The 24,968-nt window shown below is 30.1% G+C and overlaps 1 protein-coding gene across 1 annotated transcript in view; it reads right to left on the minus strand.

The window, feature by feature from the left end:
* Positions 1–24,968, minus strand: part of MS3_00010310 (uncharacterized protein) — a gene marked incomplete at both ends in the record, with an annotated part of 87,450 nt that overhangs the window by 58,001 nt on the left and 4,481 nt on the right. The window contains 6 exons of the mRNA XM_051218670.1: positions 1,630–1,834; positions 2,695–3,122; positions 4,230–4,523; positions 5,140–5,265; positions 8,784–8,911; positions 17,033–17,698. Of these exons, the coding sequence (XP_051070515.1) occupies positions 1,630–1,834; positions 2,695–3,122; positions 4,230–4,523; positions 5,140–5,265; positions 8,784–8,911; positions 17,033–17,698 (1,847 nt within the window). The remainder of the gene's footprint in view (positions 1–1,629; positions 1,835–2,694; positions 3,123–4,229; positions 4,524–5,139; positions 5,266–8,783; positions 8,912–17,032; positions 17,699–24,968) is intronic.

A 24,968-nucleotide genomic window follows, 5' to 3' on the forward strand; every position in this document is an offset into this window, starting at 1 on the left:
AATCAAATGAATTGAACGATATCATCATCAGAGATATATTAATAATCTATAGGTGATTTGAAAAGTATTTTTAAATGTTCATGTAGACAGATTCATTCTGTATACAAATGATTCATATGAACTAAGTTCTCTTAATTCTGAGTAAACAATGACCAATTAGCGAGTCATTTAGTTCTTATCACAGGTTACATAAGCAAACAAATAATTAAAGATAAAAAGAAATTTGAATATTATTGTGACAGGATTGTTTTGTGAGGAAGAAGGTTTTCATAAAGAACGAGTTAATAGAAGTTTCGTCTAGGCAACAAAATGAAACGGTCTTATGAGAATGTGACCTGTGTCGCATGTTAGGCACTAACTATTGAAACACAAAAGAGATATAGTGAAATGTGTTTGATATCTTTAAGATCTAGCTTTACGTCTGTTCAGTATCCCGTATCTTCAGATGGGCTCGTCATTAATCCAGTTATAAAGGTTCAATATCGGAAATATAATAGTCATAATATTGATCGTAATGTTAAAGTGGTAAACACACTGGTGAAAACTGGTCCCTATTTTAAAAAGAGCAAATTTATTATATTAAATGTCTTTCTCCAAATATTTATTGATCATTATGTCACGATTTCTCTGTATTTGGTTTCTTTGAATTCCGGTCTCAATAACAGTAGTTTTCAATTGTTATGGCTTGCAGTAAATCATTCTTTTAGATGAACATTTGTTAGACACCTTATAGATTGCTAATTTCTGTTTATTTTAGAGTAACTCCAACTAACGTCACCTATATGAACTTAGATTTCAATTATTCTTAATTTAACTAGTTCCTTTAGATTTTCTACACTTTTGTGGATATACACTCAACTTATTCTCACCTTAATTTTTTACTGGTAATCCTTAACAAGTTTAGTGCCACTGTGTTATTGAGACAAAATATTCTGCTCACATTATTTCAGCTCATTAATTGGAATCGACATTTTCAGATTAATAGTTGAATTCACGAGTTCATCTAAGCTAGACCACCACTGAAAACCTGGAATTACTGGATTGTCGTTTCATCCCACAGTGGGACCACATAATAATGCGCATCCATGCTCCCGCACGCTGAATTTGAACCGAGAACCTTCGGTCTCGTGCGAGAACGCTTGATATCTAGACGACTGAGCCGGCATCCAAGGTTGTTAATGTCTAACTTCAATATATCCATGATCTCCCGCAACCCTTCATCCATCGTCTGAAGAGGATAACTATCTCCACTTGACACCAAGTTGACTGTAGAGTAACTGATCCTTTTAAATGTTTCACTAAAATTCTTGAACAAATAATTAACAGGAATATTATGCTCAAGTATATGTTTCTTTAAGTCAAGTCTATTTCTTAACTGTACATTTTAAAATTTATTAATTGTTTAGATTGATTCGTTCAGAGTCTTAACTTCATATCAACCAAATATCTAAAATTCAAAAGCCATATAGATAAGAGGTTTAAGCGGATTTTAAATGAACACGAAAGTATTAAAAATTCCAATTCATTTATTTGGTATAATCAGTTATATGTCAGTGTCTATGCTACACTGATCATAAAAAATGATTATTATTATTATTGATATTGTTACGAAATCAAATTTTAATTTACTTTGTTTTCCCAAACTATGTTGATTGGGTAATTTATGAATAAAAATTGCATAATGAGTTATTTTCAGCTGATGTTTTGCTTGTGGCTGTCTCCATGACAGTTGAACTCCGATGTCATGAATATCATTGTTATTATTATCATAGTTACTATTTTCAAATCCATTGGTAACAGACAGATCAGTCGGTGCTGTCGGGAGCGAAACAACCTTAACAAAATTAGTAGAAATATAAACCGGAATTAATAATCTGACTTTTGTTAAGCACTAAAATATAAATAATGAAATGACTGACTAGAAAAATTATTTGCAACTTATATTAAAATACAGATATTACAGAGTTAGGCAACATCAGCTATTTGCTTCACTAGAAACCCATAACTATTGATGCAAAGTAAACAAAGATTCAAGACTGATGCATAACTGTAAAATGGAAGGACTGTTAAAATACATTCTAAATAGATTGTGGTTTGGAAGATATAGGCTAATAGATTGAACTAAACTTTAACGATCTTGTAAAAACTAAGTATTCGAGTTTGAGTCCCTGAAAACTTTTTACGTTTGAGTAGACAGTTAATTTTGGGGTAATCAAAGGTATATGCCGACCTCAGCTTATCTATCACAGTATTGTTGTTTTTCATGTCGAATCATGTTTCTTAAACCTTTTATCAAGTTGTGCCTAGAATTATTCACTATATACACCGGTATCACTTATTTCCGAACGAACTATAGCTCATTAAGATAACATGTTCATTATCATCGGTTATACATGTGTCATTCTCGACTAACGATAAATATATCACAACCGTTCCGTTCAACTACTTCATTGAAAATTTCGCTACAAAGTTGTATGGTCCAATCAAGTTTCCAACCTCAAAACACCAGCTTTTAGTTTACTTAACAACGTTTAGAAATCTGTTGTCCATATAAGCTTTCTTCCTAATCATTGAATCCTAGTGATATTATCATAAATAAGAATAATCAGGCTAAAATCACGAATAATCAACTTTAAATAGCAGTTCTTTTCAATAAAATGAGTATAAATATTATTTTCTTCAAAAATCTCTTACTTTTAATTCAGTTTTAAGAGTGTAATTACCACCAAATGATAGGATTTCACAAACATAGAATCCTTGATGTAATACATCAACACTGTTAACGTGTAAAGTCGAACCATACTCTTTTAATCCTATCGGCGGTTTGTGTTTCTGTGGAATATCACGTGAGAAATAAGTGATAACTGGATCTATTGGTACAGACTTGACAAGATTGTAATTTGTAATTACTTTTGTATTCTCTTTGATAGTTTCATCAATCATCATGGTATTATTATGTTTCTTATATTTTTCACCTGAAAGAGTAGATTCTTTCCTTCCATGAAACCAATTAATTTCAGCAAGTGTATTTTGATCAATGTAAAATGAACACATTATTGATAAGCTTTGATTAGCAAAAGCTGTTATTGAACTTGGTAAATAGTGAACAGGTATGGTACGAGCTGTTATTGATAAAAAAGTGATTTCTATGATAAAACATTATACAAGATACTGACGAAGTTAAAGAATTCAAACTTTAAAGATCGAGAAGAAGAATTAAAGACAATTCAGCCGAGTAAACTTGCTTTCTGATGATATCATTTACTAAAGCTTACTTATTATGATTTGGAAAATATATTAGTCTACCGGAGAATGGAAAGAGTATATTTTACAGTATTCAGAGATTTCATGTATAAGAAAGTTGCCTAAAGGCTCAAAGATTGTAGAAAGAATAGCGAAATAAAAATAATTTGCAAATCAGAAACATAAATCATAGTCATTAACTTCACAGCTATGTACAAGAAATGGAAATGTGGGAGTGATGGTACCGACTTAGCCATAATTAGTTAAATTACAACGGAATAATGACAACTAATTATGGAATAAATAACAGACCGGAAAGAATAATGGAGTGATAGAAGATTGAGAAATTGCATGTGCTAATTTTTAAAGAGGAATTGAGGCTTAAGATGGTGAATGGTCAGTGGCTCTGGAGTTCATCGGTTTTTCATCCTTGCTTCCACTTGTTTGACTGTGTTGATTTTTTATGGAAGATAGTTCTGATGGAACAGAATTGACCGTAATTTATGAGATTTCTCTGTATTGATCACTATTATTTTACATTCTAGAATACTTCACAAAGAGTTCACTTTGTGCATTCAATGTAGCTTCCACATAAAAGAAAGTCAACTTGTGGATTTATATAGATCTCTACAAATACGATAGCACAGCTTCAACAAGTGATATAATTTAAAAAACCTGGGACTTTTGTTCTCGCGCGAACCTTATGCCAATATGCAAGATAACTTTTCAGGGTTTGCTAGCTATTAACATTAGGGATTTTTGAGATTGCTTAATTTTCTTAGTTTATATCATGGACTCATCTTAGTTACAATGGTTGTCTAAATCAAACAACTATACATTTATTTATTCATTGTGACAGTAATCCATTTTAAGGGTACTAAGAGATCCAAATGATCATTTCAGTGGTAGGATATCACTGAAGCTAAAAGGACCTTATTTTTATTAGCTACTTCATTTGGATTGATCAAAAAATACGACTAACTTACCATAAACACTGACATAAATAAAAGCTGACTGATTCCCTAAATAATTCACTGCTTCACATTTATATAGACCAGTTGATTTATAATCAACATGATAAATCTCCAATTCATTTAAACCGATCGGTACACATGAATTAGATACTGGTTGTATAGATTTTAGTTTATCATCAGCTAACATTACATTCACATCATCCTCTTTGATTAAATATTGCTTTCTCTTGAAAGTTGAAGAATAATTAGAATTTTTATACTTTTGATGTAATTGATAAATTGGTGTCCATTCATTTTCACTGGTTTCTGGAAAAAGAATAGGGGAATCATATAATAGTTATTACATAAAATCGAGCATTATACATTATAAACATAATTCAATTTTGTTATCCATTAAGATTTGGATTGTTCTTTTTTGTCAAACTCATCAATTCCCTTTTTTTGTAGTTATAACACGGTTCATGTAAACTGTGATAGATTAAATTAGTGAAGTTGATCTTGTTGATCACATCTCTAACTGTGAAACATTGTAATTTTGAAATGACACATTAATCCAAGAAAAAAAATAATCTTGTAAAGAAAAAAAAACCAGCAACTTAACCGAATTGACCTTTTTGTTAAAAAACAACATTCATAATTGACCCTAATTTTTTTTAATTTTTCTCTCGAACTTGTGGAATCTATATTGAAACTAATCCAGTTACTTTCAATTTAATTTTGACGAAATCCTATTCGCGGATCATTCAATTTTATGAATTTATTGAGGACATTTTGTGGGTATTCAGTAAAGGAAAAGGTCCCTATCATAAAACTAAAAAATTTTACAGTCTTCAGTCAAATTATTGATAACGAAAAATAAAACTGGTTAGTGGTAAATTTTAAAACATGCACAATCAAGACAATAATATATTCATCTACTCACCTTTATACCATTTAAATTCAGGTGTTGGTGCTCCATGAATAGGACAAGTCAGAACTGTTGTTGATTCTTTCAATACAGTAATATTCTCCATAATTATTTCTGAGTTGCATAATCTTGGAGCGAACGCTAAAAGGAGCAATCGTACTTTTTTATTATATGAATGAAGATCATTGACATTGTTAGATGAGAAATGTTCGACAAATGGTCACTGTTGATGTATTTGAATAGACACTCTTTCGGAGGATGATTTATGAAACGTTTACTAGTTGTATACTTTAATGTGAAATTAGTACCTTGGGAAATCACAACTGACGATTACTGTTTTGTAGATAGTTACTAATGTCATTAAACTACCAGAAAGTTCATGTATGAGAAATAACTTTTGAAAACTTAGGACTAAAACACAGTTAACTGTAAAACATTTGAAAAAATATTTAGAAGTATACATATGCTTCATAGTTTAGTTGAACAAGTGTATACCATAAGCATAAATTTTGTCATTGCACAACAAAATAGAGGCATTGAAAGCAGTTAATCTGAAGATATCCCGTTCCGCTTTGCTAGGAATTTTAAATATGTATTCTACTGATATTGAAAAATTACATTACTATAAACACGTTTTAGTTTGTTATAATCGTAATGAGGTTACACAAGCAGTTGTTCGGGTGAAGTACAATTTTAATTTGAATATATTTGACCAAATTTCTGTAGAGTTGAAGAACAACTAACTCAATAATACCTAACTAAAGTAAAGCTTTTACTCAATGAGGTTAATCCAATAAATATGATTATGGACATCGGCATTTAAAGATGTCTTGGTTGCTTATTTAACTTCTGGAAACATCATCTATCTTGGAGAATAATTTTAAGTTAATCGGAATTAACTAGGAAAAAAACTGGGACTATGTGCATAATGACTTAACAAGATTCAACATGATATCATCTCATAAAGTTGCCGTTTATTGAAGTAAATCATAAAAAGTAGGTGCTAACTTATAAAATCAATTCCCTTGAATTGTAACACAAATTCTATATTCTGTTTGATAAAAATCTCATTCTCTCTCAGTAGAACAGAAATTTTTACTTCATCTGCTAAGTATCTCACTGCTCTTTTTCTTCAACCTACACTGTTCTTTGTTATCAGAATAAATTCTCATTTTTTTTTATTAAATCAGCCTATTGTTATGCTTCTAAATAAGTGTCGATATGATTTTACAAGCGACAATATTTATCTATCACTTAATCAAACTATCATTTAGTCTTTTTTTTAAAAGCCTGACAATATCAACAGATGACTTGAATGATAGGGATTCCATTAAATGTAGATTAATTTTATTAATGATAGCAAGATAGATTAAGTCATTTTGAGTTATCTTATAATGAGCGTCAATCTAAATGGATACTTCTTCCTTGCCTATTTCATTCCTGACTAGTTATGATTTAAATTCACCTTCACTTTGAAATACCATAAAAGTTGATCAGATAATTATAAAAAATTAATTAACCATAATCTATTATTACTCACTGATTAATGAAACTGATTTGAATAGATAAGTGAAATGTCGAGATGAAATAATGAAACAGTGAACTATTAGCCTAGTCACGATCACTCTATTCTTCTAGTCTACGTAATATGTAATATATATATAAAGATACTGTTAAAAGTTATTGTAATGATTCTTTTTAATTGACATGGCTAAATTCAATCTTTATTAAGAAGCTATCACAGTTGGATATAAAATATAGAACATTTTAGAAAAAGTATGAATGATTCTTAACAAGATAATATGTAACAAATAAAAGCTGAAATGTAATTAAAACACATTGTTTTCTTCAAGTATCATAACTATCACTATAGTAGACAATAAAACAATTTGTAAGGAACAATAATTCAACATAGTTATTTGTGTAGTAGTCTAATCATACTATTTTATTTTAAAATAAACAATAATTAATTGGTTATGATAGTTTAATTCATGAGTCGATCTAAAGTAGATCACCACAATGGACAGCCGTTTCGTTACAGTATGGGATTCTTCAGCAGTGCGTATCTATGATCTCACACGTGAGACTCGCCTTTAATCAACGAAATGACATCTATGATAATTGTTTTGACGTGTGAAAAAAAATAAAAATAACCCATGCTAATAAATTTGAAATACTAGTCGGGAACAGAAGGTCTGGCAGCAGAGAGACAAGAGAATCGAACAGTAAAGAGTGGAAACAGGATGCAATTTGTGTGAAAATGCAAGAAGAATGAAGTCTGAGTCATTTTGAGACAATTGGTGGATATTTTTCAAATTAAGCATTTACTTTATGATTGTTAGATTTTATTAACAAGTCCTGTAATTTTGTGTTAAATACATTCGATTGTCCCTTCCGGTGTTCTTGTTCACTAAATTTCGTTGATAGTAGCTTAAGCTTAGTGAAACGTTACTGGATCGAGGGGGAAAAAGACAGATAGCATTTCAAAATTTATATATTCAATTCAGAAGGAAATGTCTGAATGTACTAGCAATAATGTGTTAAAAGGTTAAAAATCAGACATATTAAATAGAATCAGATGGGTTTTTGTGGAGACTGTAGTAATTTCAATGGTTAAGATCATGAGTCAGTTGAAGCTAGACCACCATGGAAAACCTGGAAGTGCTTCCAGGTTTTCCATGGTGGTCTAGCTTCAACTGACTCATGATCTTAACCATTGATATTAAATAGAAATATATTTCTAGTCAGCAATATGCTAAACAAATGAGTTCTCTGAGAAGTTCTGCTTTAGCGTCCAACTCATTTTAGATATTTTTCTGCTACTTAATTTACCATATCGAACAATAAATATCACATTGTTTTATAAAATAAAACAACTCATATATGGAAATTTGTGCAATGTTTGTTTACCAGAACATTATCTCCTAATCATCTGTTCATAGCATGTGTTTGTTTGTAATAACGGTACTGTACAAAAAACTTATCAATTTGTAAATATTAAATTATAGGTATAACTATCGTTAGATCATGAATTTCTCGAAACATTGAGGGCTACTGAAATCATTAATCATGAACGACATCTTCAGCCGTACGACAGTCAACTTCCTATTCAAATGATTATTGATTATTTGAAATTTGTGGAAATCATTTGTGCATAGAATTCAGGAAAAACCTATTCATGTGAAACAGTGGTTAGATCGGTAGCCAGTTTTATGAGGAATTCCAACCTTATTGTTTACAAAACAGTAGTATATGTGCTATTCATATGCCCAACGAATGGAAATCATTTTTATAGAGATAGGATTTGTGTAACTTAGATGTTGTAAAATAAACGTCTTTTATTTTTAGTCCCAGTATTTCTTGAAAAAGTAATATACGTATATCAAAACAGAGAATTCATTATAATTTTGGTATTTTAACAGAAAAGTGAAATGACTCAATGACATAATCAGTACAATGTAGGTAAGATACACAGAAATACTTTCTTTATGAATTAATGAAAGCAAAAACATATAAGAATTTCCAGTCAACAAGTTCAGGTTTATGACTAGTAATTAAGCTTATTTCCGTTACAAAACAAACGTAATGCATACAAAACTGTAGACATAAATAAAAAGATTCTTGGACAGTCAACAATATAAGAAAAAATGGTAACTTACACGTTACTTTTAACCAAATATTTAGGAAATCTTCACCAACATGATTGTATGCGTAACATTGAAAAATACCAGCATCGGTTAACTTCAAATTTTTAATGATTAAAGTATGATTGGTATGAATCTGGTAACTAAATAATTTTTTTCAAAAACAGTAAATACAAAAAAAGAGATAGTTAATTATCCAGAAATATCTCTTGAACGATATACTATAATGTTATTAAAGGACAAAGGAAACAGCACGAAATTTCATTGTTATATAATTGGAAACATTATACTATTGTGATGTATGTTACTTATGTCGCCAGACAGTCTTGCTTCATATATTGCATCGAGTCATTTCAGTCTTTTTCCTTAAACATGTAGCAGAAAACAGTTAGTTCATAGCTATAACAAACAACCGTACCACCAGCGGTAATCGGTAACTTTGTCAAGGCATAACACACACGTTTATTGAAGTCAAAGATTGACTCAAACATCAGAACTCTTTCAGTTGATGACAGAATTATTTATCAGTGAATGAAACAAAGAACCAAATTACTGATCAGGCCCTTACTACCCAGAGTACGAAAATAACCCAGGAAAGACAAAGGCAATTCGGAAACCCTTCAACACTTCTTGAAAGTGTATGATGAGAAGATAATCAACATAATGTACTCAATTAGCTGCTTACAAATTCTATGGTTTTATGCCACACTATATATTATAGGAAAAGTTTGCATATTGTTACAAATAGAATAAGAGCAGAATCAAATTGAAGTCAATTAAGTACTGCTTTAGTAATTTAATCTCCATCAACATCTGTCAGAATTCTGATACTTTCTACCAAGAAGAAAATATATATATATGTATTATCCGTTACAAATTCACATTAAAGTACAAGACTATATACATTGCAGTTTTGACACCAAATACAAAACACTTCGAGATTCTAACTACTATTCTTTGTACCATTGATAGTTTTTTCCACATCGAGTTGTTTTCTTTAAATCAACTTGCAGGTTAAAGAATGCCTAATTTATAGCGATACATTAAGCACAGTTATGTCGCTAATCACTTACTGTTCAGGAAAAGTTATTGAGCACAGAGCTATCATGTTATCTGTTCAATAAGTAATACCGAACTGAGGGCAATTTTCTGTCAGTACGTATTAGCAATTATTAAGTCATGTAGATATATGTTGGAATAGTATTAGATTGTTTTCAAGATTAATGTAAGTATCAGTTTTAAAGGTAACTACTTACATTAAATTATGTATGTTATTATCCCTTGATTCCAATAACATACCTTAGGTAACTAAACGTAACAATAGAAAAGGAATGTTCTGAAATGCTTGATTCAAGCATCCATGCGATCCCTGTATCGCTATTAGGTGAGAGAAGATTTAGTAAATAATTACTTGACTCTAATGAATCCATTTACTTTGAATCTTTGTTTCAAGGAATGAACATTATATTTTTTACTTTGATGTTTAATCATTTAAAAACAGCTTACACTTCTAGTGGATTGACAGCTATCCAATGTACATCGTCTTAAATTCACATCTCTCAGTAAAAATATGTCTATTATTTGCATTAATCTTAAGGTTTTTTTTTAGATAATAAATAGAACCCATTTACTTACTGATACAGAAAACAAATTCTGTCCAATGGACGGATTATTCTAACGATATTATTAACTGAAACTGTACAGTTGCGATTTCTATTAGATTATACGCACTGACTAATTGTAATTACGATTGTAACGTACGTTTTTCAATGGTGATTATCTACCTGGGAGTTTCACCATATATAATGTTTCTTTTGGATTAGACACTTTATTAGTGATGATAAACATCTTTTGAATTAGACATACATAATACACTTATCAAACTTAAAAAAGACGATAATACCAATTCAAATGTTTAGTGATGACTACCCATAATTATTTATGTAGTATATTCAAGATACATTTAAATTATTATACGTCAGTTATTGAAGGACGTTAATTTCACTAGCAATATCTTATTCGCCTTTAGCATAGCTGGATATTTCTGAAGCAAACAGTTTATTAGTCATCTTTATTAGAACAAATAGCTTTGAACCAGTTAGTTTTGCTTGCTCTCGATGAATTTTATACATCAGGTATGATAGTTGAGAATGATCTATCAACATTTGTAATAATCCATAACCATGTGAAAATCTATTTATTTACTAAACCTGTTGAAATTTTCCTCATAACATATTGATCTAAATATTCAGGATTTACCAATATAAGAACGTCTAATTGGTTTTTAATTGTACTATTTTCTTCCTTTAGACAGGTTCCATTTAGTGAAATGGAAGCCAAAGCTACTGACGCTTGTATTTTAAACAATGAATTACATAATCAGTTGGCTGATATTTAAGTGGAATTCTAGAAGGATAATTTACGAAGTATAACGGAGTTCTACACATACCTGTCAAGTTCTTAACATTGATCGAAATTCCGTTGGTTGTTTTGCAATATGACAACAAATTTAAGTGATTAGACATCAAACATAGGATGTTTTGGTGTTTAGTACGTTGATGAAAAAAGTGGGATATTTTAATAGGATTGAATCTGCCTTTTACTCAAGGGTGATAACCATTAGGATACTTTCTGAAGATGTCTGCAAGCAACTTACATAATTATGCCCTATTTTTACTATCTGGAATCGCTCTTAAATTAGAAAATTTGGTCTTACGTTTACTTTATAGTGAACAAAACAATCTGATTATGAGTCTATTCAGAAATGCTTTAAAGATCGTTATCATAGAAACGTTTCTGAAAAAAACTAAGCAAAATTTGCCAATTAATGACATTATCTAATTGTATAATTTCTACTTCATTGGGAGTTTTATAGTAAAGTTATGAATCAATAATTTAATCAATTAAATGTCACCTTTTTAATTAAAGATGAAAAATCTTCTTCATCTACTTTTATCTACTACAGTTTCTCCAGCTTTAGCAAAATGCTTTTGGTTAATGATCAAACTTCAGATCGACTATCGACATAAATGACATCATCAGGACTAACTTCAGGTACTTGTGCTAATGCTTCTTCTCAGAAGGACAACAGAAGCTGCACAAATAAACCATACAGCTTACAGAACGGAACGTCATCAAAATGAACCAACTGTACTACAAATCATCAACATTTCAGATATCACTATGTAACACGAGTGGAAAGTTAAGTTTAGAGTATGAAGCTCTCAGTTTTTAAGCGATAAATCACAGTCTAAAATTCCATTCTACATTCTTCTTTTAGAGCAACTAGATAATACTATTAGTCTTCATCCAAACTGTATACTTCAATGTTGGGTACATAAACTAGTCACGAATTAGGAATTACATTAGTTGACTAATGATTTACTTTCTAATCAATACCGAATCACTATTGATCAGAAGTGAAGTAAATAATAATTCACTCATTCCTAAGTCAGTAACAACTTTTTTCAATAACGTAAACTGCAATCTTGATAACTAATCCTATGGCTGTTAAATAATTAATCAGTTGTAGTGAATAACTTGAGTCAATTAAACAAGGCAAAGGAATGAAAGCTGAGTGGATTAAGAAGTGAATCTAAGTACATATATATACATATATAATCTTGGATGATTGATAAGCGAGCGCACCTATCTCCACACACACACACACACAAACATAGTACACAAATAATGTTCTTGATATCAATCAAATCTGTCATTTCATAGCATAAATGCGAGATTTAAGTAAAAATTGGATTTCTTTGTGTTAGATTGAATATATAGCCAGAGCCGATAGCTTTTGCACAAACAAAATCAAATGATGAATATATTTTTGAAGAGAATTCAAAGTAGTTAATATTAAATAACCTTTATTCAATATATACAGTATTATCTAGCGTCATCTGTAAATATTTGGAAGTGTTTATCAATCACTATAAATATTTCATTGCTTAAATTGCAGTTATTTGAGATCGTTTTAATATTATTTTCATGCTAGACTGAAATAAACCTGAGTAGTGATTTAAACAATAAAATATTTTCAATTTTCGGGATTCACGAAGATTGTAGCATTTTTAAACTTGTATTCACGAGTCAATCTAAACTAAACTACTACAGAGAACCTGAAAGCAGTACACGGCCGTTCCGTCCTATTATGGGACTACTCAGCAATGCGCATCCACGATCTCTTACGCCGGACTCGAACTCACGACCTTTGGTCTGGCTCGCGGACACTTGATATCTAGACCACCGAGCCGACATACAAAGGTGTTAGTGTCTAGTTTCGAACGATTCATGATCTTGCGCAACCCTTCATCCATTGTCTGAAGTGGATAACGGTCTTACATCTGACACAGATTGGACTCCGTTGGTCACGGCTTCTCACTAGAACTCCAAGAAATCCATCTTACTAGTGAGCATATGATTATTATCATTATCAAAATGGAGATTTGTGGAGATTGTAATATTTCGAAAGTTGAATTCATTAGACAGTCTAAGATAGACCACCACTGAGTCCCATACTAGTCCAGTGCTTCCAGATTTCCAGTAGTGGTCTATCTTAGATTAACTCGTGAATTCCACTGTGAAAATAAACTATTTGACAATTGTTTCACTCTAATTTGAGGCACCTCAATGTCATACATTTATGATTAGATAAATGAATAAAATTACCGAATCTACTTGAACTGTGGTCAATTTAAACTTTAGTGCAACAATTTTGCAGTAAATTGCATTTCCGACTCTATTAAGTGTAGACTAGTGTAGATGACCGTTTCCAATTATTCTTGTTTTCTTAATATTTCTCTGATTCATTTCTAAACTTAATGACAATGATAGATAATCAACAGTTTAACACCTAACCGATTGATTGTCAACTGTTGATTTACTATGGTAATATAGCATTGACGACCGATAAGAAAGCACAACCACTACGTTTTGCTAAATCCCCTATGAGATGAACAGCTGGTAGTTTTAACGCAAAGTCGCGTACCGATTAAATTTATAAAATACCTTGTTCATTATTTTGTGAAATTTTGTGTATTCACTACTGAATGAGTTGAAACCGAAGTGATTTAACTGTACAGTTTTCTTTCCATAATTTACAGACTACTCTCAGTTAGATAACGGCTGAAAATCTAAAAACACTATAAAGCTACTAAGTCCTAGCATAAAACTCTTCAGAAGTGTGGATTGATGACCACATTCAAGATCGAACACGGGATATTTGAATGTCTTGGAGAACGCTTACTCTTCAGTCCGCTGAGTCGACATTCAATGATATACGCGTATAACTTCGATCGATTCAAAATACTTTTTTCTTCAGTTTATTAGTGTAATTGATGGGAATAAGGAATTTGCAATATCTGTCTCTAGACGATTTTATCTTTAGACATTTAATATCAAAAACACATCTCAAACATTTATACGTTCATATTTTCTATCAAGTTCAAAATAGAAAGTCATCTGGGAATTTTTCTTACTTAAATACAACATATACATTATGGAACTATGAAAACTAAAACAGATTTCATTGGATTTTTGATGTTCTCATTTATAAACTCTAATGATTCGATTAGCTTTTTTATGAATTGATTTATAGTAAAATTGACATTCATTATTCCACGCAATTTATACTTACACTAATCAAAATACAATCTTTTCACTAGTGGGAGACAGTTTATTAAATGTTTCAATATATATATATATGAAGTAAATAAAAATTGACATTTTGACAGTAAACAATAAATATGGAGAGCTAGAAAGTTTCATTAGTTGCCCATATCAACGCAAAATTCAAATGGTTTGGTGAAAATTGAAATAAAAGTGTAAATTTTTGTGTTTTATTGATCGAAATCACAGTTGGATCTGATAAAAAAAATATGAACTTGGTAGATTTAGGATACCTCAAATCATTACAGTGAGATTTCAAATTACCATGATGATAAGGAGTAAATTAGTTGATATTATAATATATGAAATGAAAATCGTCTGAGCATGGGGCAAGAAATAAGAACGAATGTAACAGGAGTACGAAAACTACACAACAACACTATAATCAATATTTGGGGAAATATAACGTATGAATAAAAGAAAGTGTTTATTTTCTACATTAGTTTTTTTTAAAGATGGTAAATAATGAATCTTATAAAACTGTCTTTAGAAATGTAGGCGTTTTATGAAAAGCAATTTGAGAGATTATAAGTAAATCTTAATAAATGACACCTCGACAACTATGTATTATGCAAAACGTGTATCCTTTACGCTGAAAGTGTGGAGATTATGCTCATGCATAATATTGTTGAAATTTCACTTCCCTAGTTACTCAAAAAGGAGATATAATCAGTCAAAATGAATTTAACATAAAATATGTTTATATTGTCGTATAAGTATACGGAGCCCATCAGAGATGAAATATAAACATATTCGGTTCACAAAAACCCAGTTGATGAATTCATCTTTATCTAACTAAAGACGTCTGATAAATCATAAGTATTATGCATTGTTTTGCAAAATGCCGTAATAGAGATACATGTATCTAACATTCACATACAACGTCCTAATAATCTGCCATTGTTGTTGTCATTATGAATTAATTAGTGCTAATTGGTGGAGAGCCCTAGAATTAAGGTCAAAGGTGGTTCAACGCCAAAGGGTAGAATTACGTTTATTGAGTTTTCAGATATCTTGCAAACAGGTGCCAGATAGGTCTAGATCATTTTGATGGTCACAAATAACAATTTAATATACAAACATAGAGCACTCATTGTCGGCTCAGTTAGATTAGAGATCACAGTGGAACTGAATTCATGGAGTCCGATCAACAACAAGGAACATGTAAGCATTATATTGATAACAGTCCAATGGTTCACCGAGGTATATATGTGAATTGTATATGCTGAAAATGGTAATCTTCTACAACCCACGTAAATCTTCTCCGTTTTCATAACAGGGTACCAGTAATCCAACCAAACACCCTTCATTATTATTCAGTCTTAAACACACGTTAACATATATATAAAATTAAAGATGATCATGTATAATAATTAATAAATCCCACTGTTTATATAAGAAGGCGCAAAAGTGAATGGAGGATTAATTAATAATGATTTATGAATGTCAAGAAGTATAGCTGCAATCAATGAGTCAAATGAAACCTTACAATTAGAACAATATGAGAATTTCATGACACCACCGCTAAATAAATAAACATTAACAGTATGTGTATTGGTTCACCATAGAATAATTATGAGCATTTTACAATTTTACTTATTCACCTAATCCTAATAGTATGTCCATAGAAAAAAAACTCTTAAAAACTATTGCTTTTTAGTGTGGGATCAGGTAGATGGTTGCACGACCTCATGTACTGACTGGAGTTGAACTTGTATACTATATAGTCTTGGCTGATTGATTTGGAGACTATACGTTTACACGCAAGACCGAACAACCTGAGTTCAGCCCTTGTGAAAGAGTTGTGGACTGATGAGAAGTCCCATACAAAGAGAAAATAATTATCCTTTTCTCCCAGTAATTCTCCTTTCGAGATCTCCATGACAAAAACATGAAGCGTTTACAAGAAAATTCATATCATACTTTTTTCATCTATTTAGAGCACCGAAGGTTATGTTAAGAATCTTATTCTTTAGGAGCTAGAAAATAAAACAACTTTCGACGTTTTTATCACTACTCGTAAACACCCGTCTTATCTGTGCTATTTTGACTGTTATCCAAAAAAGCTTTTGATAGTAACGTGATATTTGAGCTAAACGGAAGGTGCAACTTTACCAGAAGTATCTGTTTACATCCCCGAATTTCAACTAACATTGCTAAAACAATTTATGCGTAACATGATATGAACCTGATGATAAGTAAAAATGTTCCTCATGCTGTTCAATGTGAAATATTTGGAATGATTATTGCTTGGAATATCGTGTATCATATATCGATAATAAACAAATATTTGTTTATTTTGATAAATGAACTTGATTCATTCAAACAATCAATCAGAAAGACAATGAACAATAAATCGATATATTTTGTATGACCTGCCTAATGATGAATAAAATGAACAATTTAAACATAACATTATAAATATTTACGAAGACCGTATCATTTATTTCTATAGCAGAAACGTCAAATTTTGACATTACATTGAGCATACGGGACGCTTATGGATATATATATATATATGCATTGCGTTGAACGTTGAACATGAAACAAACATTATTATCATTATAAAAAGAATATAAAAACATGTAACTTACTATTCTTGTTTATTTGTATCAATTGAATCGCCATTTCTTAACCATTTAATTTCAGCTTTCGGTATGCCAAAATAGTCTAGTTCACATGGTAACTGAATAGTCATACTGGCATTTGTTTCAATTATCACTAATTTATTATATTTCGGTGAAATTTCCGATTGACTTGTTAAACTATTCACAATCAAATTTGGTGGGAATTTAATTTTTGGCGGTAGATATAATTTTAGTCTAGCTGTAGTTGATATGGGACTAATACGTTGATATAAATTAATTGCAGAATTTGTAGAAGAAGATGATGATGAAGAGGAGGATAAGACTGATGTAGTAAATTGAGAATCATCTAATATGAATTTATTCATATCAAATACATTATTATTAATGTAGTCATTTAAATAAGCATGACATGTATATTCTTCAGAATAAATACCTTTTTGATTGATTTGTTGAAAATAATCAGAAGGTATTGCACTCGGTAATATATTGCTAATAATTAGTGTTCTATTGAGACCTGAAGTATCAAATTTATAAATAATTTGATTATTAATGTTTGAATTATGATTGGTTGACAGTTTTGTTGGTGATGAAATAACATTTGATGGATTGATAAGCTCATGTTTACCATTCAGTGTACTTTTAAACCATTGAACTCTTAGTGCATGAGCAGGTCTATAATTTAGATTAAAACAACAATGAGAAAATATCAAAGTAGGATCACAAAAGATTATTCTCAAAGAAAAATCATCATGTACAATATTGGATCTGAATTCAAATGTATGTGAATGAATGAAAAGTATTGAAGGCATTAATTTATATTACATAATCTTAAGGATGAATATGATACAATTCTTTTATGAAACTTTACATTCTTAAAACTGTGTTTATTTACTAATCATCAAATAGTACATGTGACTAAATGGACATTTCAGCATGAAATTTCAGGCAATCACAGATACTGTGTTTAATAAGATCCGAAAGTAATCATTTTACTCACTGTTTTCTTCAAGCCACAAGAACGAATATTACCGACAACAATTTGCAAAATGCAAAATAGCCAATAAGGCAACTACTGAATTAATAGAAGATTAAAACCAAGTCAAATGTATTTTTCTTGTAATCCACTGATGTTTATCTTATACCCATTGATAAGTGCAGTCATTTATTTTTGCATACTTTTTATATTCAGGTAGGAAACAAGTAATTGCTCAAGGTGAGTTTCACATGAGTTAAATCCCTTAAAGACTCAACAACATTTCAGTTCACACACCGATTAATAAAGAAATATCATTTCTTCGCAATGAATTGCAATAAAAGTGAAAGTTGGTCCTGCGATATCAAGGATTGGTTGGATCCCGGCCCAGTGGTCCAGATAATAGGCTTCCGTGCAACACCGAAGGTCCTGTGTCCAAGTCTCGCGTGAATGAGCACTTCTAAGGAGTCACAAACTAGAACTAAACGACCTTCCAGTGCTTCTAGGTTCTCAATGTTTGTCCAACATTGATCGCTCCATGATCTCACCCAAAATGCAACAATCTCCACAACCCTATACTGATGTTACCTTTTCATTGGCACGATGAAAATAACAGCAAGTATAGCAGTTAAGTAAAATTCGCATAAACTGTAACCAGTAGTTTTACTGACCTACTTTATAAAGTATTTGTTTATCTTAAAAAAAGCATCAACCTGTAAGACCTCTTCAACTTTTATTGTTATGTCCAATTTACTCCAACTAAATTTACAGTAAATCTAAAAGTCTTAAGAAAAATAATAATCTGGGACTTTTAGTGATATTTTTGTTGGATTTCAGTACCTGGCTGTAGTAATCAACTATTCAAAATAATGCACAAATTTCCAACACTTCCTTTTCGTTAATCTTCAACTGAAAAGCCTTCTTATCTTATCACTGATGGAACACCTTTTTTTCGATGGTTTTTCCTAAATATTAATTATTAAATCTAACAGGTTCATGTATTTCTCTTTTCTTTTAACTAGGAACATTTGCCTATTCAAAAAGTGCTATCAAGAATGTATAGAGTACACTGAGATTTCGCATCATTCTGACCAAACATTATATATTATGAAAATGATTTACATTATTAGAGTCAGTTATACACAACATCCATTTAAGAAGTCCCAGTTACAATAAATACAGCTTCACAAAACGATTTGTTATCTCGATTTAGTACCAATATTTGAACTGCAATATTCTACGATTGGAATCTATCAATCGATTGATTTTTTTCAGCATTCAATCATCATTTCTTATTGACACTACGCAATATAAAGTGAAATCTGGCATAAAATTTCCAATTATTAATTCAGACAACAGATTTCAGTAATCAGTAATAATCCAATTAACATAGATAACGTGATAAGAAATAACTATAATCAGAAAGGGAGTTTTGTGAAGATTGTAGTTATTTAATGGTTAAATTCGTGAGTCGATTAAAGCTGGACCGCCATGGAAAACCTAGAAACACTAGACAGCTGAGAAGTCCCATACTGGAACTAAACGCCTGTCTAGTGCTTCGAGGTTCTCAATGTTGGTCTAGCTCTATTCAACTCATGAATTCAATTATTAAATGACTTTAAAATTATCTACGGATTAAATATTTTCTCTTTAACTATTAAAATCATTTAAATTAAAAACATAGTTCACTATATTACTAGCTTAATTAATTATTTCATTATAATCTTATATAGTTATCATTGCTGTTAATTCATTTATTTGCTTGTTTTTTTTAGATTACACAATTATTAGTTTCATTTACACGTAATCAACATTTAACTAAGTTATTATCTAATAATTACTTCTTGTTGTAACCAATTACAATTATTTTTCTGGCAAAGTTTTAATGATGAATTCAATGGAAAGAAAAGAACTTCTCATTATTATTATTATTATAGAGTGTGTGTGTGTGCGAGAATTAATTTTGCCATTAAATGTTTTCTAATTTAGAAGCGGATGTTTGCAAATTGCTATGATATTCGTGTGAAAATATTTACATATGAGATTATAAATACATGTTATTTGGGAGGAAAACCTCGGTTTGTTTTTTCACTCTGTGATATTACCTTTTAATGTGTCGTATTCAAAAAATAAAAAAATGGAACAACTGAAATTTTATCAGTCCGTTTTATGTTCAATTACTGTTCTAGAAATGTTATCGAAATCATTTAAACAGACTATTTCCAGTTTGTAGTTAACAACTGAATTTAGCCAAATAACGATTTGAATTCAGGAAATATTGAACAAGTGTTTCACTTCAGCAGATGGTTGTTTAGTAGCTTATATCTGCAAATTCGCGATGAATCTTCAAACCTCGTCGTAATTAATTAGTCTTCTAACCCCTTATTTAATAACCAGCGTGAATATTTCTAAACTTAGTCCACGGTCGACATTGCTTTTAATTAAGAACAAACTGGCACTATACACTCTACACATTACTGTGACTAGTAGTTTGATAAAATGGATGTATTTATTTAATGGTGAACATTAATAATATGGAGTAAAAGAACCGCTTAGTTTCCAAAATCAAACAGAGCTGCAATAGAGAAAGCCTAGACTATAAATATTCAATCTAACTATAAATAACTACAGTTGTTCAGTGGTCCTTGGTTTTAGATTGTTCTCCAATTAAGTGTTAGTCTTTGGTGAATATTATCTTCTTTTGAAATTAATTTCCTTAAATGACTCAATTTAAAAAATTATTACACATCGAACTCTAAAATTTCTATCTTCCAATATCCTTTAAATATTTTATGCAATATAAAACTGTATACATCATGATCCGATGGTATTTGTGCAAAACGTAGTACTGCAATGGTTTCAAATTTAGCTAATGATATCGCAATGATTGTGAAAGTGGTAGAATTAAAACAATCACTTTGTAGAAAATAACAAAAACCGAATTCGGAAAATTCATAAATATGCACCACTATCAATAAATCGCACTCATGATGATTGGTTTTTAAGATGAAAATGATTTTATAGTTGAATTCATGAGTCAATTAAAGCTAGACCACCATCAAAAACCTAGAAGCCCTTGACGGGCGTTTCGTTCTGGTATGGGACTCCTCAGCAGTGAGCGAGATTCGGACCTAGCACCTATCAATCTTGTGGGTGAACGCTTAACCTCTACACCACTGAGCCGGCATCCAATGTCTAACTTCAATCAATCCACGAAATTGAGCCACCATCCACCATTTTCTAGCTTCAATTGACTCATGAATTCAACTATAAAATTACCAAAATCTCCACAAAACCCCTTATGATAATGAATATGTTTAGTCGTCTTGATTTTGTAATTTTCTTGTCACTACTTGCTGAGTCTTACTATTATTAATTAGGAAATATCTCGCAATTTTGTGAAGTATAAAATATATCAAGACTAAGTGTATTTTTACATAATTATATAAATGATAAGTCCATTTTCCCCATTTGAAAAAAACCGCTTTCTATTTTAGAGATTATTATCATTTTGCAAACTAATTAGGTTGAATTTAATAGCAACTAATTCAAAAAAGACTATCAACATATATATATTGTGGTAACGGCTCTCGGTCAACTCAAGGAAGCTCAAAAACCTCTAAAACACTCAAAAGTATTCCATTCAATCAACATTTGGAATAACATACCAGTATCTTGACATGTAGCTTCCCAATCGGACAAAGGCTAAACATCACTGCAAGCAGATAAAATGACTTTAACGGTGATTTCGTTTTTACTAAAAGACTATAAATACCTGAGTGCTTTGTACCGTCCTTGACTAATTGAAAAACGAATTCTATCCATTCATCTCCTATCTTCTAACTTCCAACTTGGAGAGTTCAAAAGTTCGAGTGCTCAAGTTATACACAGTATAACTAAAATTCAAATTCTATATATATATATATATATATATATATATATATATATATATATATATAGTTTTCATTTAATTTCTAAGGAAGGTTTATTTCTTTTTAATTATATACCAGAAGAATAATTTCCATTATGACACTGACCCATTATATTTTTCTGACAGAAAAAACAACAACAAAAAGATGTTTATATTTTTAATTGAATCAATATGCAAAAAAGAAAAAAAATTTAATTTGACATGGAAACGAGTTGAAATTAAATCCATTTTATATAGTTAAATGTAATTGAATCAATTATCTTTATTGAGAAATATGTAATAATAAATTTTATTAAAGAAAATCTACTAAAAGAATAATTCATTTATATCTTCACTGTTATACATTTGAAAGTTGTTAATATCAGGTAAATTCCGATCAAGCACAATTGAATCGATTATCAATTCGTTTGATAATCTTGGAGTCATTTCAGTGTTAGACAGTATGTTTATCGGATATTTAAAATTAGAGAGTTAATATTTATTATGCTTTTGAGTACTACAATCAACGATCAGATTGAATTTATAAGTTATAAGTACTAGAAAACCTTATGGTGAGATTACAATTTATGAATGATTTTCAAACGACGCTAACGTGACCTTGAGGATGTCCACCAAAGTTAAATGAAGTTTACTAACTAGTGTGAGTAATTAGGATCATAATTTAGGAATTAGGAATTAGATCAACGATTTATACCATGAATTGACATCAGCTAAAATGCCAAAATGTTATTTAGCCAAATGAATGAATGAGCTTCGCTCTAAAATCCAAGACCTGTTATCCTAGATCTCATTGGTTCGTACATTAATTATAGTCTCACTACATGAATATATTATTAAAGTGGTCATGAAGGTCAAGACTTCTCAGAAAACTTATAATATGCAACAAACATACTAAATATAGCGACTTTTAAAGTGTTGATTTCATCTTAGTTTTAACCCACGATAATTTTCATGCATTATTTTAATGGGTGAATAAGATATATATCTTGATAACATTATCTCTAAAGGTATCTTAATGTTAACCATAAAATGATACTAATCGACACATAAAAGTGAATATTCTTTGAGTTCTATTGTTAAATCATATTGAAAGAATAATTATTGTTTGTATGTTAACACATGTTATATCGTCCGATCATTTATTCATCTAGACAAACCCATAGATCTACTCTTTAAGGATTACAAAGCAAAAATTATAGACTACTGAATTATTTTAATTTTTCTAGGTAGTTTTTCTTGACTTTTTTGTTGTTATTTCCTTTGTTAAATGTTCTATCAGTCTGTTTACCACCAACTGTTATTGTCAATCAAATTTACAACAGGAAAGGATAATAAATTAATGCACTGAATTTTTATCATAGTTGTGGGGGAAAATCGGGTGTCTAGAAATAAAGTATCTATCTAGTTATTATCTAAAAATCTTTCATATCAATTAATGTTTGGCATATTTAAATTTATGAATATCTATTACTGCTACTCTCCGCTAATGACGAGAACCCAGTTAACATGAGACTAACATGAAACTTAATTTTGAATTTTCAAACTGAATATACCTATTCTACTTGAATGAAATAAATTTAGGGTAAATTTACCGTCCGTTCATACAGCATTTTATTATTTATGAACTAAACTATCTTAGACACCCTTGACTGAAAGAGTAATGGTATAAAAGAAGTGTTAAAAAGGGAAAATTCATAATTTCATAGACCATCTCTACCAAATACAGACAAATCTATTGCTCATTCATCTATCATAAATAGTATAGTTTGATTTTAATAGGATATATAAAATGTAATCACCCAAACAATGTACCGATGTATGAGAAATTGCTTGTTTAGTATTAAAATAACAGTAAAACACAGGAATCATTAACTGAGGAGCAACTGGCTAACCTCAAACCTTTAGTAATTTACAATTCGATTTCATAGTTCAATCTGTAGAACATAATTTAAAATTCTTCAATGTTTTAGATTACGTTACAAACTATAATTATCTGCCATATATACATATATCAGTAACAAGCAGAAAGCATTAATTAATTATTTAATTATTCAAGCCATTTATTCAATAAATTATTTAAGAGTTCCGATTTTCCATGTAAACATTACAAAGCTCTTATTTAATTATAAAATTGAAACCGACATATTACAATAAATAACCATATTTCTTTTTTAACCACATTTCCAATTCTAAAGTTCTTACTTTCATTTCACCTTAAAAACTGGCAGTGTTTTTTGCTTCTTTTGATTACTTTAAATGGGATAAGAAAAATGATTGTTTTTTCTTTTCTTCTTTTTACAAGAAGTCAATACAACGTTTATTTCTAAATTAATTCAAAATGGATGAATAAAATTCTGTAAACAGTTTGTACGGCAAACTTAAATTCTTTATTGATCAAACCGTTCTTTTTCTCTTCATTCCATTTTGTTATACATTAGTGAGTAGACATTTACTATCTACTCTTGATCTCATGTAAAAACATAGTGATGGGTTGTTTTTTTTTTTTTTTGTTTTTAGATTTAAACACAAGATTTTTAGAATACCTCCAGTAATTTTCTTTTCTATTTCCTTATAGTTCTTTTTGGGTCCAACATTATTACATTTATCTTTAATTGCGTCATCTTACCATTAGTTATTTTGATGTAAATAAAAGCAGAATAATGTAAAAAAATTACAAAATCTTAACTAGGTTATAATCAAGTAATATAAAACTAATCTATCTTATAGTTTATAAACTTATATTATTTCATTCACCGGGAAACCACTTTTTTTTTAAAAGTAATACTAAAAATGTCTTTGCTGTATTCTTTTATCTGGACATATCGATTGGATTAGACAACTTATAAATTATTCATACTAGAAGAATAACAAATGTCTTTCAGTACAGTATGAGTATTCATATTTCTTAGCGCTATATAGTTATTCAGCATAAACGGGAACAACGGTTTTACTTTGTTACTAAGGTAACCGATACTTTGAACAAATAGACAGTAATGTTTATAGTTAGAAATATCATATTAATTATCAGAGGATTAAAC

Source organism: Schistosoma haematobium, chromosome ZW (assembly GCF_000699445.3).
Source record: "Schistosoma haematobium chromosome ZW, whole genome shotgun sequence".
NCBI lineage: Eukaryota > Metazoa > Platyhelminthes > Trematoda > Strigeidida > Schistosomatidae > Schistosoma > Schistosoma haematobium.